Source organism: Balaenoptera ricei, chromosome 14, assembly GCF_028023285.1.
Source record: "Balaenoptera ricei isolate mBalRic1 chromosome 14, mBalRic1.hap2, whole genome shotgun sequence".
Lineage (NCBI taxonomy): Eukaryota > Metazoa > Chordata > Mammalia > Artiodactyla > Balaenopteridae > Balaenoptera > Balaenoptera ricei.
Window position 1 is genome coordinate 31850476 of NC_082652.1, and position 15976 is coordinate 31866451.

At 39.2% G+C, this 15976-nt stretch overlaps 1 protein-coding gene across 4 annotated transcripts in view; it reads right to left on the reverse strand.

Annotated features, from left to right (window-relative positions):
* PTPRM (protein tyrosine phosphatase receptor type M) overlaps window positions 1–15976 on the reverse strand; it is a 747478-nt gene that overhangs the window by 279791 nt on the left and 451711 nt on the right. For all 4 annotated transcript variants that reach the window (XM_059894848.1, XM_059894849.1, XM_059894847.1 and 1 more), the window contains exons 10-11: window positions 11508–11709; window positions 8693–8795 (exon numbers count right to left, since the gene is read on the reverse strand). In XM_059894848.1, coding sequence (XP_059750831.1) covers window positions 8693–8795; window positions 11508–11709 — 305 coding nt within the window. The remainder of the gene's footprint in view (window positions 1–8692; window positions 8796–11507; window positions 11710–15976) is intronic.

A 15976-nucleotide genomic window follows, 5' to 3' on the forward strand; every position in this document is an offset into this window, starting at 1 on the left:
TCGTCCCAAAAGTGCCTAGCACAGGCTCAGGGCAAAGGGGTTAGGGTGATACAGTAAAAGGAAGGTACGGAGAAGCAAAAAGAGAAAGGTCCAGAAGGTTCTTCTGAGCAAGAAGGACTAACAATGCCACCTCTTTACCGCTTATGAAAATTGGGATTTAACAATATTCACATGATTAGTAATTTCCAGTAAATTACCAGAGAGTCATGGCTGAGCTAGTTTTTCAATTTTGAGTGTCCTAGTATGCACTTTAACAGTACTTTAAACAGTTAACATCACCAATCACTTTGATTAGGCGATACATTCTCTTTTTTTCTTCTAAAAGAACTAAATGTTTCTGGTTCCCCTAAGTCCCGTTTCTAATGAAAATTAGCATTTGACATGTACAAGATCCCTTCCCTAAGGGTTAGCGATACCTTAACTGGGCGGATGAAAAGGAACACCTGCACACCTGTCCTATGCCCCGTCCCACTAACCCACCCTCCACGGCTGCAGCTGATCTTCCCTACATTTTTTCCTTACCTAAGTCCCTGGGATGGCTGCTCACTGCCCATTGGATACATCTCCACTCCCTGGTATGGAGCATAAGGTCGCCCAATCAATCAATCTACCCCTGATCTCCCTTCCGCTTCTCCCATCTCTAATTATATCACACTTCTCATCACCAGAGCAGGCCAACTTGGTCCTCCCCGCCCTCCTGGGATCCATCTGTCTTGCTCAGTATTTAGTCCCTGCCACATACGTAACCTCCTGTCTCCATGTGACATACATCCCGTGGGCAACATCCATCTGTCAAGACTCAGCTCCTCTCTGGAATCTTATTCAACCCCCGCCCTCCAGGTACAGCCCCGCCCTCAGGCTCCTCAGCACCCGAGACAGGGGACCAGAGCTCATGTGTCTAGACTGGGCTCATGTGTCTAGACTGCAACCCCCGGGAGAACAGAGCCCACGACAGGCCCCTCTGGATCCCCAGGGAGTCACACAGTGCTCGGAACCTAGCGTCTACCGCGTCAATGTAACCCCAACAGCAGCTCCGTGAGCTAACGTGGCGTCACCCCTTGTTTTGGAAAGATGAGTGGCCTGAGGCTCAGAGATGTTAAGAGATTTGTAACCATCACACAGATAGTTGTTGAGAGAGCTGGGATTTGAAACTGGGTTTATTTACTCCAAAGAGTATGTTCTTTCCCTGTATCATGGGAGTCATTTTAGAGAGTTAGGTCCACTATTCATGTGATGCATAATCAGAGTAATTATTTGAATATTAGAAGAGTTTCCTGCCTGTGTCAAAAGATGGAAGACTGATTCTGCCCATCCAAAAGACCATGCGTGACACCTGATACTGTCTTATCTTTTAGGCCGTAATGATCTTGCTTATTCATTATTGATAGATTCAGTAGTTTCCAATTAATTTAGAGCAAAGTACTGGGTAGATCTAAACATTATACATTGATTTATAATAGGTTAATTTAAAATGAAGCTACTTTTTTTTTTTGGCTGCGTTGGGTCTTCGTTGCTGCACGCAGGCTTTCTGGCTTTCTCTAGTTGCGTTGGGCAGGGGCTACTCTTCGTTGTGGTGCACGTGCTTCTCTTTGCGGTGGCTTCTCTTGTTGTGGAACACGGGCTCTAGGCGCACAGGCTTCAGTAGTTGCGGAGCGCGGGCTCAGTAGTTGTGGCTCGCTGGCACTAGAGTGCAGGCTCAGTAGTTGTGGCGCACGGGCTTAGTTGCTCCACGGCATGTGGTATCTTCCTGGGCCAGGGCTCAAACCCGTGTCCCCTGCATTGGCAGGCGGATTCTTAACCACCACGCCACCAGGCAAGTCTCTGAAGCTACTTTTAAGTTACAGAATCTTTGGATCTTAAGGTAAACTTTGCATTGTAAGGTTTTACACTATAGTTTTTTCTTTCATCCAGCAAGAAAGTAATATAAAGAGATAAATTTTTTTATGGATAAATAATAAAATATTTGCAAATTGCTATTTAAATGGTTCCTCTGAGCCAAGATCAAACTAATAGATAAAACTATTCTGATTAAAGGGCAATTTTTATAGAGACACAGATGTAGAGAACAAACGTATGGACACCAAGGGGGGAAAGTGGGGGTGGGGGTGGTGGTGGGATGAACTGGGAGACCGGGATTGACATGTATACACTCATATGGATAAAATAGATAACTAATAAGAACCTGCTGTACAGAAAAATAAAATTTAAAAAAAAAAGGACAATTTTTAGAATCTGGAGAATAAATTCTAATATAATCATAATGATTGAATGACCATAAAATGGTACTTGAATAACAGATACCTTTCTTTTAAGAAAGTGAAAGGAGGAGCAGATTCTTTGAGGGTGGAGACAACAACAGACCCCACTGAGCCAAGCAAGTTACCTGTCTCATGGACTCTTCGTTGGTATGGCACAGTTGCAAACTTTACTTTTAGAGTGGTTCTAAACAGAAGATCGGTTTCCTTTTGTTTTATGCTTAAGTTTATTCATAAACTTAAGTTTAGAGCTGATAAAGCCCATAATTAGCTAATGACTCAGGGGTCAACATGGAAACACCTAACCTTTTTAAAAAGCTGTTGTACAGAACTGGGGTTGGGGCAGAGTTCATTACCTAGTTATAGTATCAGTTCCTCAAAATGTGCAAATGCATAAATAAACAGGTAACCAGAGGCAATCAAAATTTAAAATGCAGTAGAGACATTAGAATTTATAGGAATTCTATTTAGGATTTTATTGATAGACACACTTATTACATTCTTAATTTATTTTTCATGACAAATTAGATTTTTCGTGATAGCAGATTTGAAGAGAATGAGACCAACAAAGGAAAAGGTAGAGGCCCAGGGCTGGTCGTGTGAAAAGAAACAATGAGAACCACCTACTGCTACAGTCTGAAGGCAAGAAGAAACACTTATGTAGCATTTAGTGTGTGCGAAGTACGGTTTGAAGTACTATTTGAAAAACAGTACCTCATTTAATCCTCACAAGAACCCTATAATGTCGAAATGCTCAAAGGCTCCTTGCATGAAGCAGAAGAGAAAGGGGTGTCCAAGAAGGTGGTGACAACGCAGTGATAATGTCTTTCCTGGGACTTAGAAATGGGAGACAATCACATAGATTGCTGCTGCTTTAAAAAAAATGTAAAAAGAATCTGGTCCATACTTCCTAACATCAAACTTCTAAACCGTAGTCAATCATATGCCAACAACTGTAATTCCTAAAATAGCAAACTTCTTAGAACAAAATGCATGATTATCTCCTACCTTTCATTAGTAATAATGATCTCTTTCCTTTCTTTTACCGACAAAGGTTAGTTTCACTGTCCCATCCGAGGTGGCAAGTGTCACAGACTCCCTGGCGCTCTCACGCTGAGTCCCTTTAACAAAAACTGCTGTGTGATACCCAGCTTGGGGACATGAGTGCAGGCCCACAAAGAGAATAAAGCTCGTTTCCCATACAGCTCCAGGATCAAATGGAATATGTATGAGAAATATAACACATTTTCTTAAAATAAATACAATTGCTTTACTGCCTATTTATCCTCAATGGAATGAAAACTTGTCCTTCACCTTCTTCTAAGACTAAGAGTGGATTTTTCAAAAGACAAAGAGTTCTATAATGAGAAAAATAGCATCCTTTAATGCATTTTTCATTTTCTGTCTAATTTGTTACAAAAGAATATTTGATGAGTAATTTGAATAAATCAAGAAATATTGAAGTTAACAATGACGCTTTAATATCAGAACGTTTCCTACTTTACCACGTAAAACAAAGCAGCATAAGGAAAAAAATGTTAGGAGTAAATGAAAATAGCACACATTTGCAGTCTACCATGAGAGCAAATTCAAGGCAAAATCAGTTTGATAAAAATCTGGACATAGTATATAAAAATAAACAAATTCTTGACTTATCTATGAAACTGCAGTGTTAAATGATACAAGTCTTTCTGTTTTTAAATCAGAGGTGTTTTGGATGAATAAAGCATTTATGTTTGCTTTTTACTAACAAGAAATATTTCCTATCTCATTTGAAACCTTATTTACCTAGGACACATTGTTGAAAAAAGTTAGGCAAAATATGTCTTCCGTTCCCTATGCCTCCTCTCTTCCCCATTCATAAGGTAGTGAAGTTCCTATTTGCTTTAAGATTTTGGCCCCGATTCTCAGCAACAGAAACTATTCACAAATTGCTTTTTAAACATAACTGTTGAGGAAGCATTCAACTTAGAGGATAGCCACAGTATAAGTCACCAATGACTGCCAATGCACAGCATTAAAATAATCGGGGCTAAAGACATGGAAACAACCTAAATGTCCATCAACAGATGAATGGATAAAGAGGATGTGGTGTGTGTGTATATATATAATATATATGAATATTACTCAGCCATATAAAAGAATGAAATAATGCCATTTGCAGCAATATGTACGGTCCTAGAGATTATCATACTAAGCGAAGTAAATCAGAACGAGAAAGCCAAATACCATATGATATCACTTATATGTGGAATCTAAAATACGACACAAATGAACGTATCTATGAAACAGAAACAGACTCACAGACAGAGAGAATAGACTTGTGGTTGCCAAGGGGGAGGGAAGGACCGGGAGGTTGGGATTAGCAGATGCGAACTCTTATATACAGGATAAATAAACAAGGTCCTACTGTACAGCACAGGGAACTATATTCAATATCCTGAGATAAACCATAATGGAAAAGAATATGAAAAATTATATACATGTATAACTGAGTCACTTTGCTGTACAGCAGAAATTAAACACAATATTGGAAATCAACCATACTTCAATAAAATTAAAAAGAAATAATCTGGACTACGTTACCATTAGAAGAACAAAGTGGCTGCCATGAATTAAAATTACATTCACATGGTTCAGCCTCGGTGTTAATGTTTTGGTTGTTGCTGTGATTACTGCCCTCCTTCCATCCCTCCCTGTAGGCACACAACTGTAATAGATGTTTTCCCCACTCAACAGTTTCTCCTGAATGAAAGAATCAAAGAATGATTTGGTAATCTTTGAACATTCCACTGAAATGAATATCAAAATATTTAATTAGTTAACATATTCAAGCACTGAGTTTTAATTAAGAAGACACCGAGCTCCAAAACATTTATGAACAAATTAAAGCAACAATGCCTAAGGAACAAAAATGAGGGTCATTTGAATTACAAAAATGTGATTGAGTCTCAAGTTACAGCCCATTAGAAGGTATAAAACATCATTAATGAGGGTTACTGCACACAGCAGATTATATATAAAGACATACTTCACAAGAGTAAAATCACAGACAGAATTTTTGTTAGTGCAAGAAAAGCACCACAGTTAGTGTAAAACTCATTCTTTATTTAGAGTTGCTCTTTTACTGCCAAATTATTAGGGTTTTCTCTGTTGGACTCTGTCTGCATGTAATAAACATTGGAGAGAAGAAGAGAGAGAAATGAGGTGATTCTAAATGAGTAAAAGAAAATTAAGCTTTTCCCTGTCTTATTAAAGAAAAAAAAATTGAATCCATGAACAGACATTAAAATTCTGTCCTAGGTGCTAGTTTACTGGCTGGAATGATGGAATTTGTGTTCTTCCCGGCCATCTCAGGATTTAAATAATTTTATGTGACAGAGCTGATGCGCTGATCGATAAAAAGACAACAATCATTTACACTGAGAGTTTAGTGCAATTTCAAGAATCCGCATTAACCAAGCTGAGTGTTTGTAGTGGAATCAATATACAACCACCTCACTTAGTAAAGTGCCTCAGTGAAGTATGACTAAATTTTCAACACCAATGAATATGGATTAAAGAAAAATCAAATCAATCAAAAGAATGGGTTTTTTGCAATCACACAATGACAGTATTTTTGAACACATAATTCTGTGCAAAATCCAGGAAAGCCAACAGATGTTCACTTCTATTTCTTCTTCTAGTATTTATCTCACCATTTGGGAAAAGCTTTCTTGTATTGCAGTTGATTACATGTGCATTTTGCAAATTTCCAGATGTGTTCAAATGTTTCAATCTACATTATGGCTTTATATTTTAGGTCCCTATGAGTCCCTAATCAGAGTTCTTATTTCTCTAAACATTAAATGAAATTGAAAATTTTCATATACCCCATTTAGATTGAGAGTATTATGGACATTTTTTTTCCAAACTAGTCTTTCTAGATATATTGGTCTTCCATCTACTCAATAGATAATCAGTCCCATTATGCTGTACTATCATAATGAATCCTTTGAAGAGAATATTCACTTTTCTAAAAAAAAAAATCTTTTTGACAGGTGAGTTTGAGATAATTTCCTCTCTCAAATTTGTGCCAATAAAATTTACCCATTTAAGACAAGCATCCTTCCAGTAAAGGTGGCATCTGTAGTGGATTTCCCTGTAATGCTTATTGAACTGTTTGCCACAAGAATTGATCTTGATTCTAGCATTGTAGATTTCCACGATGGATATAGATAGTAAATTTGTTCATTTCAAGCTGCTAACATTGTAGAAGAAGGCATCATAGAGGCAGAATGCAAAATGACCCCGGTCAATTCCAGGAATGCTTAGCCAGTTAACAAGATGATATTTCATAAAAGCAAAGCAGTGCTGAACTTGGAAAATCAGGCAGTATGACAGATGTGAAAGAGCATGTGACATGATAAACTGAAATCTTCACAGAGTTAGAGCTGGGCCTGATGAAATGATGTGAGACCTGCGTTTTAGATACCCCAACCAGCATCTGAATTTGTATTTTTATAGACATAAGAATAAAAAGCCTGAGGATGTTTACAACTAACTAAGTAGTAAGACTTCAAAGTCTCCAAAAACAACTAGAAAGGTGTAAAGTAAAAGAACAAAACCGTGCCTTAGCAAGGCAGATGATGGAAAATATGAGTAGTCGTTTGGGACACAACTGACACTTTGAAAAGATAAGAAAAGGGTTTCTGGGCACAGGACTAACATGGATTGCCCAAAGAAATGTTATTTGAAAACTTAGACTTGGGAAGATCTATACAAAGATGAGGATGGCAATCCAACTGAAAGGGTTAGAAGGAAAGAAGCAACAAGAATAGAAAATGTGTGAAAGGAGTTTTTATGAGAATAAAGTAGAGTGTTGGAGAAATGGTTAGGGTTTCAGCTTCCTTCAGTTTGGAGGCTCTTAAAGTGAATGACCTCTACCCTCTCATTTCATCGAGATGCCTCTGCGGTAGAACCCGGACTCCTGTCCTAACGGCCTGTTTTGCTGAGTCTGGGTAACTCAATTGCTCAGAAAAAAACGATGTTCTCAAGGCCACGGTCAGAGCGTCAATTTTCATTTAATAATAATTCAGCTTGCTGGAGTGAAAAAGTCTGACCCGCGGCCATAGGTATGCTTGGGTCTTGGACAGCCATCCAGTGAGGGTGAGCCTGGGGTCATTCAGTTCGTGCAAACCCTCAGTGCCAAACAAATCAACCCAAAGGGCTGGGCAGTGTCAGTGGCATCGCTTTTCTTGCAGAAGTAATATCTTACATCTGGAACAGAGCTTTTACATATTTCAGAGAGTTCTCACTTACTGCACCTATGAGTGGCGATCCGAAATCCCTTACATGGGCTACTACTTTGAGTAAGTCAACAAGCTAAAACTTGTTTCATATCATTTTGCAGGGTTTTCAAATAAAAGTTTCTTTGATTCTACCCTAATGTGAATTCTCTATCAGCTAATGCTTGTCTGTTTTTCATCTTGAGTCTGTGAACTGAAACTTACATATCTTATCAGGCAGAAAGAAGTCCAATGGATCGGCCTTGGATACTGTAGTGAAAACGTGATCAAAGAGAGGCCAGGTTTCAAAAGGTTAATGAAATAAAATTCTACAAAAGGCACAGGGAAAGGAACCCCACCCCCGGCCCTGTAGCCTTAATTGTGAATGTAAATGTTTCCTTGGAGAATGCTATTCAAAGGAATAGATTATTTTCAAGGGAATCTACTCTGATAGTAAAAAATATCTGAATCCCTCTGAAACAAGTAGAAATTTCATTTATATAGATTAATGAGCTTATGACAAGTTCATACTCAAGAGTTATTCAGGCATTCCTTTGCTCCTTCCTACGAAGAATAAATTTATCTTATTCATTCACAGTAAAAGTTATACTTTGTAATTTCTTAGCTATATAAATCATCACATGATGAGAAATGAGGCCTACAGCATGGTAATAAACTTAAATCTGTTCAAATAAAGACTTCACAATCATCTTTCCAATCACCTGTTTCTTTAAAAAAAATAGTTATACACCACATATTCAATTGAGAGATTAGCCAATTTACTGAAGGTTAAGCACTTAAAACTCCATGTAAACAAAACAAACAAAAGCACTCCACGAAAGTCCATTTAAGGAATAGGGCTCACCTGACCTTGGGTAACTAAATTGCAGGGAGCAATTACCTTTTAGTAGTAAAGCCACCTCCGAAAGGACTGGGGTTTTTGTTCCTTATCTTCAAAGAACAACCCACTTGCATCAGAATCAAACTCTTTACACAATACTTGATCACCCCACATCAAAACCCTTTCCTTCCCCTCAGTCCTTTCTTTTAATTAGAGCTCATAAGAATATGGGTTTACATGTGGACCGAGGCCTGTAGCAAATCCCCAGAAAACACATGTGAGACTTGACTTCAGTTTTCACCTAAAACCACCCCTTCTCCGCTTGGTACCTGACAGGTGCGCCTCGGCTGTGTGCAGGCTTCAGCAGGACCGTCACCGTGTTGTCGGTTTGATTCAAGGGCGTCTCAAGTTCATAAGCCGGCATGGAGGGTGCTAGGGAAGATTCAAGAGACAGGAGACTCATGATTTCTGGTTTGTCTTTTCCGTTTCCTTTCTACTTTCATTTACAATGAGCATTAAGAACACAGCACACTTAGTTTAAATTGCGTCTGTGAACCAACCACGAACAGCCTTTACGTATATACCCAACCCTGAACATCAGGGACAGCTGTTAAAACCATCATGTGTTGACTTTGGTCTTGAGTTTAACCTGGGAGGGGGCACGAGGGGGGCTTAGAAGGTGTTAGTAATACTGTTTCTCTATTCAGATTCTCGCTAAATGGGTGTAGCCATTACATCCATCCATACATGTACATCACTGTAATTAAATTGTAAACTGTAAAATAAATTTAATTTGTGTGCTTTTCTGTACATATGCTTTTCTTAAAATATTAAATGCAAATTTAAGAAATAATTACTAGGATCATAAAACTGATCATTTCAGTTCTCCCATCTAAATCAAGGTTTCTTGTGTACCAAATATCCATCCAGAGATTTGAAGAGGTCCTTAGGAGTCAGAGGGCCTGGCTGGACCTAGTGACCACCGGTGGGCTCTCTGGGAAAGCACAACCACGGAAAAGATAATGAGTTGAAGTGAGAAAGGCTTGGGCTTGACTTTCTGTTGCCTTTTGTTTCGACCAGCATGAGAGCTTAGGCACGGTAATTATCTCTGAAGCTTCAGTTAACTCATCCATCAAAATAGGAGAAATTACCCTCCAGGGTTATTACGGGAATTCAAAGAGATAATAGATAAAGAGAGACGGGCAAATCTAGTTCTACAAATGTCAGCCCTCTTCCCAGTGTGGATCCCATTTCCAAGGCCATTTCCTGGCAGTCTTTGCTTTCTATTGTTCAGCTCGTTACTAGAAGATAACAGCTCTTCGGTAATTCTGTCATCACGGTGCACAAGAGACATCGCCGCACGAAGGCTGTGACGCTGGCCGCAGAGGCACCGGCCTTTGTAAGGCCGTCAGGTCGGGTCCCTGATGAGGACAGTAGAGGCCAGTTTGGCGAGTATCGTTTTTTAAATCTCTTCCATACAAGAAGATTTTATGTAAAAGACATGGGTTATAGCTCAGGTCCATTCATTGGATTCTCTCAGCATTAAAATTAGCTCTAATTCTGTTAAAAATTAACTCCAGTTCATAACACAGAACTACATTTTGGATAGAGAGTAGTTCTCTGAGGTCCATGGAAGTAGAAAATAGGGGCCCAGAATCCGTAATTTCTTTGAACCAGAAAAATCAAAGAGTTATTCTTGACGAGCCTTTGCAGGCTAACTAAAATGTCAACTGGCTTTGCTTTGGCATAGAACTGTTGAACTTGGTGGGCTAAGAGCGGCCAGACTCACACCAACCAGAATTTTTACCTAATACAAATGGTAAAAATGAATTATTTTTTCTAAAAGAATAGCCTCTTTAAGATAATAATCTTTGAAATGTGGCTTCCATAGGGAGAAATTACCAAAAAAGGGGCTTGGAAGTATGTACATTGGCACACATTACCTCTTTAAATCTCCAGGATAAGTTCATATAACAGATAATATCATCTTAATTTACATCCAGGGGTAAATTCACTTGATCAAGATCAGAGAAGCAGCACTGGGAAAAATTATAACTAGAACTCATATTTTCTGATTCCAGGCCCAGTGGTCTTTCTGCTCAGGCATCTGTACAACTTATGTCATTTTCCTAACCTCTGAAGTATCCTTCCTCTTTTCCAACTCTCCATGTTGTTTCTATAAGCTAATGTCTTATATCAAACATCAAGTGTCTATTAAATTTCCAGTTAAGTTTGTGCTCATAAATTAAATCTTACACAATGCAAAGTTATCCCTTAAGTTATAATTGCTTAAAAAACAAAATTCCAAACCTCACTCCTCCCTCAAAACCTAGTAGAAGGCTTAGAGTACTTGTGTTGTATTTCCTTCCCTTCCTTCAGGCCTAAAGAAAATCGCTCACAGAACTAGGGATGAGGAACAACAGATATAAAAATCAGGCTAAATATTACTTAGCTGACCCCGACTGATGAAAAGTTACTCCATCACCTGCCTCCTGCTCTTCTACCCCCAACCAAAACAGTCACAGCCCAAACTCAAATACTGCCCTACTCGGATCCAAAGGGGAAAACATGGAAAAGGAAAAACGTCCCCTGGAACTGTGTTTATTGCTGCTGCATATCCCACACCAGATGGCAACTCCATTTCCTCTAGTCTGAAGCACAAAGACATTTTCTGCACAGTTGCACATGCCCAGAAATATTTCCCAAATTATGTCCTTTGTTGGATGGTGTAATTGAGTCTCTACAAGAAACAAGCTGGCGGATGTAAGCGCTTGGTGCCCCCATCTCCGTAGTAGCCTCTCTCTTGAGGACGTGAAACTACTAACGGTGAAGGCCCCACGGAAGGCTGCGAAGGGGACTGCGAAGGGCTGAGAGTGCTGGGAACAGCATCGCCCGCTCATGTCTGAGTTCTCCGACACACACTCTTAAAACAGTGCCTACTTCCTGACGCAGGACGACGATCTGAAGCTCCCACATGATAAACATTTGCAGCGTTTCATTGAATTCCATGAGTCCGATTTTCATACTTACAAAAATATGAATTTACGTGTACGTTTGGGTGAGCTCTGCAGACTTGACAAGGGGAATGAGAAAGTACCCAAATGCTACTTCTGATAAGAGACACAGCTCAGGAATGTACGATACCTGATATTTTGGTGGTGAACTGATTTGTTGCCGGGGGTCCGAAACCCTTAGCCGTGCTAGCTCGGATGGTGAAGGAGTATGTGGTTCCCGGATACAGTCCGAAAAACAGAAAGTGGGTTTCATTTCCCAGTTTTGAAACTCTTCCACTTTGATTGGATAGATCTATTTCTGGGTCAAAGGAACTGACTGCCTTGTAGGTGATCTGTAAGAGAAGACGGATGTGATGAAATACCTGAGGCAGATCGACCGAGACTGCATCTTTATCCAATAAGCCCTCCTGATGTATGCACCGTCAGACGCTTTATGATAAGCTCTCCTGCTCCCCTAGACTCTTCAAATCCTGGATCCAGTGAAGGGGCACAGGAACTCAGCCAAAACTGTGATGAGTTATTACTTGTATAGACAGAGGAACTGAAAGCCAGTAGATTAGAACATAAAGAATGAGTTCAGGTTTAAGCTAATACCTTGAAGTTGTTTGCTTTCAAAGTGTCTTGTTGGAAAACTACATTACAGCTGGCTTAAAACAAAATAACAAAATAGACAACCAGCTCAAACAGATAAGGACCCGACAAGGGGAAGACCTCATCTCTCATCCAGGGGCCAGAGTCTGATTTTGCCCTGAATAGGATTATCGTATGCTGGGAACAAGGGCACTTTTAAGTGTTTTCCTTAATGTGGGCAAAGATACCTGCTCCAAAAATAAATCCTAGATGCGTGTCAGTAGCCCTTAATGCTGTGACTGTGGTGCTTGCGATGTGTCCTATTTACTTTTTTCTTCAGAGCAATGCTGTCCAATAGGACTGTCAGGATGGAAATGTTCTATTCTGCACTATTCAATGTGGCGGCCCCTAACCACAGTGGCCACAGAGCACTAGAAACATGGCCGGTGAGACTGCAGAACTGAAAAATTTATTTCATTTTATTATTATTTTTAAAAATCATTTAAAAAAATTGAAGTTACTTGATTTACAATGTTGTGTTAGTTTCAGGTATACAGCAAAGTGATTATACGATTATACACACATATATACATATTGTTTTCCAGATTCTTTTCCATTATAGGTTATTACAAGATACGGAGTATAGTTCCCTGTGCTATACAGTAGGTCCTCGTGGGTTATCTATTTTATATATAGTAGTGTGTATATGTGCATCCTAAACTCCTGATTTATCTCTCCCTCCCTTCCCCCTTTGGTAACCGTAAGTATCTCTTCTATGTCTGTGAGTCATTTTATTTTAATTAACTAAAATTTAAATTTAAATTGCTCCGAATGACTAGGAGTTTCCATTCTGGACACATTGCAATTCTGGAAGCTTTATGTTTGCCACATGACGGGTGTTCACATCACTCTGGATGAGTCTGGATTGCGTGAAAATAAATATAACATAGGTGTCTTTAAATTTTGCCCTTTCAAATGACGTTTTAAAAAATTTCACTCTAAGTAGTTCATCAACTCTTCAAGAACATGCATTTTAGGGGTGATTACTAACTTCTCCTCCTTGTAATGGCATAATTTTTAAATGTGGCATATTCAAAAGTTTTAAATTGCAAAACTGAGCACTTTTCTTGCTTTTAGATAGGTTAAAGTTACTGATAATTTATGTGCATGAACACTAACACTGTTATTATACCAAGTGATAATTGACATTCTTTCTTCTTATATTTATAGCATGTCATTATAATTAAGGAGACCTCTCTGAAAGAATATTTAGATTGAGTCAACTACACTTTGGCAAGAAAATGTTTGCTGTATATATTAATCACCGCCGTGCACGACACCATCAGAGTCAGGCAGCAGACTTGCTGTTAACCCTCTCATGGGCTTCCTGCACCAGGTTCCTCTGAGTTAAGAGACAAGACCACGCCCACCAGCAGCTGCTGTTGGGGGACTTCAACATCACTGCTATGCGCTTAGCTGCGCACTTTGAACTCCATCCTGAGAGCTCCAGAGAAGAGGTAGAGAAGGCAGATCTAAGCTGTGACAACATAACTGCTCCTCCAAATTTATTAATTCCCTCATTCACAGCATCTTCACTGCATGTCTCTTGTGTGCCAAGCACTGTACTCTGGGCTGGGGTCTCATGTGGTGATTCAAACACGGTACCTGCTGGGGGGAAGGTAGCAGTCTGGTGGGTAAGGGGAGACCCAACCCAGCAGTGATAATGCAGTATAATTAGCATAAGGACTGGCCTTATGAAAAACTTCAATGAGATACAAATGCGTACGGGACAAAGTTCAAACTTCTGAGCTCCGTGCTTAAGACTTGCCTACACCTTCTTCTCTAAACTTCTTTCTTTTTCTTTTTTTTTAACATCTTAATTGGAGTATAATTGCTATACAATCGTGTGCTAGTTTCTGCTGTATCAGAGTGAATCAGCTATATGTATACATATATCCCCATATCCTCTCCCTCTTGCGTCTCCCTCCCACCCTCCCTATGCCATCCCTCTAGGTGGTCACAAAGCATCAAGCTGATCTCCCTGTGCTATGCAGCTGCTTTCCACTAGCTATCTATTTTACATTTGGTAGTGTATATATGTCCATGCCACTCTCTCACTTCGTCCCAGCTTACCCTTCCTGCTCCCTGTATCCTCAAATCCATTCTCTATGTCTGCATCTTTATGCCTGTCCTGCCCCTAGGTTCTTCAGAACCATTGCTTTTTTTTTGGTTTTTATTTTTAGATTCCATATATATGTGTTAGCATACTGTATTTGTTTTTCTCTTTCTGACTTACTTCACTCTGTGTGACAGTCTCTAGGTGCATCCACCTCACTACAAATAACTCAGTTTCATTTCTTTTTATGGCTGAGTAATATTCCATTGTATATATGTGCCACATCTTCTTCATCCATTCATCTGTGAATGGACACTTAGGTTGCTTTCATGTCCTGGCTATTGTAAATAGAGCTGCAATGAAGATTGTGGTACATGACTCTTTTTGAATTATGGTTTTCTCAGGGTATATACCCAGGAGTAGGATTGCTGGGTCATATGGTAGTTCTACTTTTAGTTTTTTGAGGAACCTCCATACTGTTCTCCATAGTGGCGGTATCAATTTACATTCCCACCAACAGTGCAAGAGGTTTCCCTTTTCTCCACACGCTCTCCAGCATTTACTGTTTGTAGACTTTTTGATGATGGCCATTCTGACAGGTGTGAGGTGATACCTCCTTGTAGTTTTGATTTGCATTTCTCTAATGATTAGTGATGTTGAGCATTCTTTCATGTGTTTACTGGCAATTTGTATATCGTCTTTGGAGAAATGTCTATTTAGGTCTTCTGCCCATTTGTGGATTGGGTTGTTTCTTTTTTTGATATTGAGCTGCATGAGCTGCTTGTATATTTTGGAGATTAATCCTTTGTCAGTTGCTTCATTTGCAAATACTTTCTCCCATTCTGATGGTTGCCTTTTTGTCTCATTTATGCTGTGCAAAAGCTTTTAAGTTTCATTAGGTCCCATTTGTTTATTTGTGTCTTTCTTTCCATTTCTCTAGGAGGTGAGTCAAAAAGGATCTTGCTGTGATTTATGCCATAGAATGTTCTGCCTATGTCTTCCTCTAAGAGTTTGATAGTGTCTGGCCTTACATTTAGGTCTTTAATCCATTTTGAGTTTATCTTTGTGTATGGTGTTAGGGAGTGTTCTAATTTCATTCTTTTACATGTAGCTGTCCAGTTTTCCCAACACCACTTATTGAAGAGGCTGTGTTTTCTCCATTGTATATTCTTGCCTCCTTTATCAAAGATAAAGTGACCATAGGTGCGTGGGTTTATCTCTGGGCTTTCTATCCTGTTCCATTGATCTGTATTTCTGTTTTTGTGCCAGTACCATACTATCTGGATTACTGTAGCTTTGTAGTATAGTCTGAAGTCCAGGAGCCTGATTCCTCCAGCTCTGTTTTACTTTCTCAAGATTGCTTTAGCTATTCGGGGTCTTTTGTGTTCCCATACAAATTGTGAAATTTTTTGTTCTAGTTCTGTGAAAAATGCCATTCGTTGTTTGATAGGGATTGCACTGAATCTGTAGATTGCTTTGGGAAGTAAAGTCATTTTCACAATGTTGACTCTTCCAATCCAAGGATATGGTATATCTCTCCATCTGTTTGTATCATCTTTAATTTCTGTCATCAGTGTCTTATACTTTTCTGCATACAGGTCTTTTGTCTCCTTAGGTAGGTTTATTCCTAGGTATTTTATTCTTTTTGTTGCAATGGTAAATGGGAGTGTTTCCTTAATTTCTCCTTCAGATTTTTCAGATCATCTCTTTCAGATCATTAGCGTATAGGAATGCAGGAGATTTCTGTGCATTAATTTTGTATCCTGCAACTTTACCAAATTCATTGATGAGCTCTAGTAGTTTTCTGGTAGCATCTTTAGGATTCTCTACGTATAGTATCATGTCATCTGCAAACAGTGACAGTTTTACTTCTTCTTTTCCTATTTGGATTCCTTTTATTTCTTTTTCTTCTC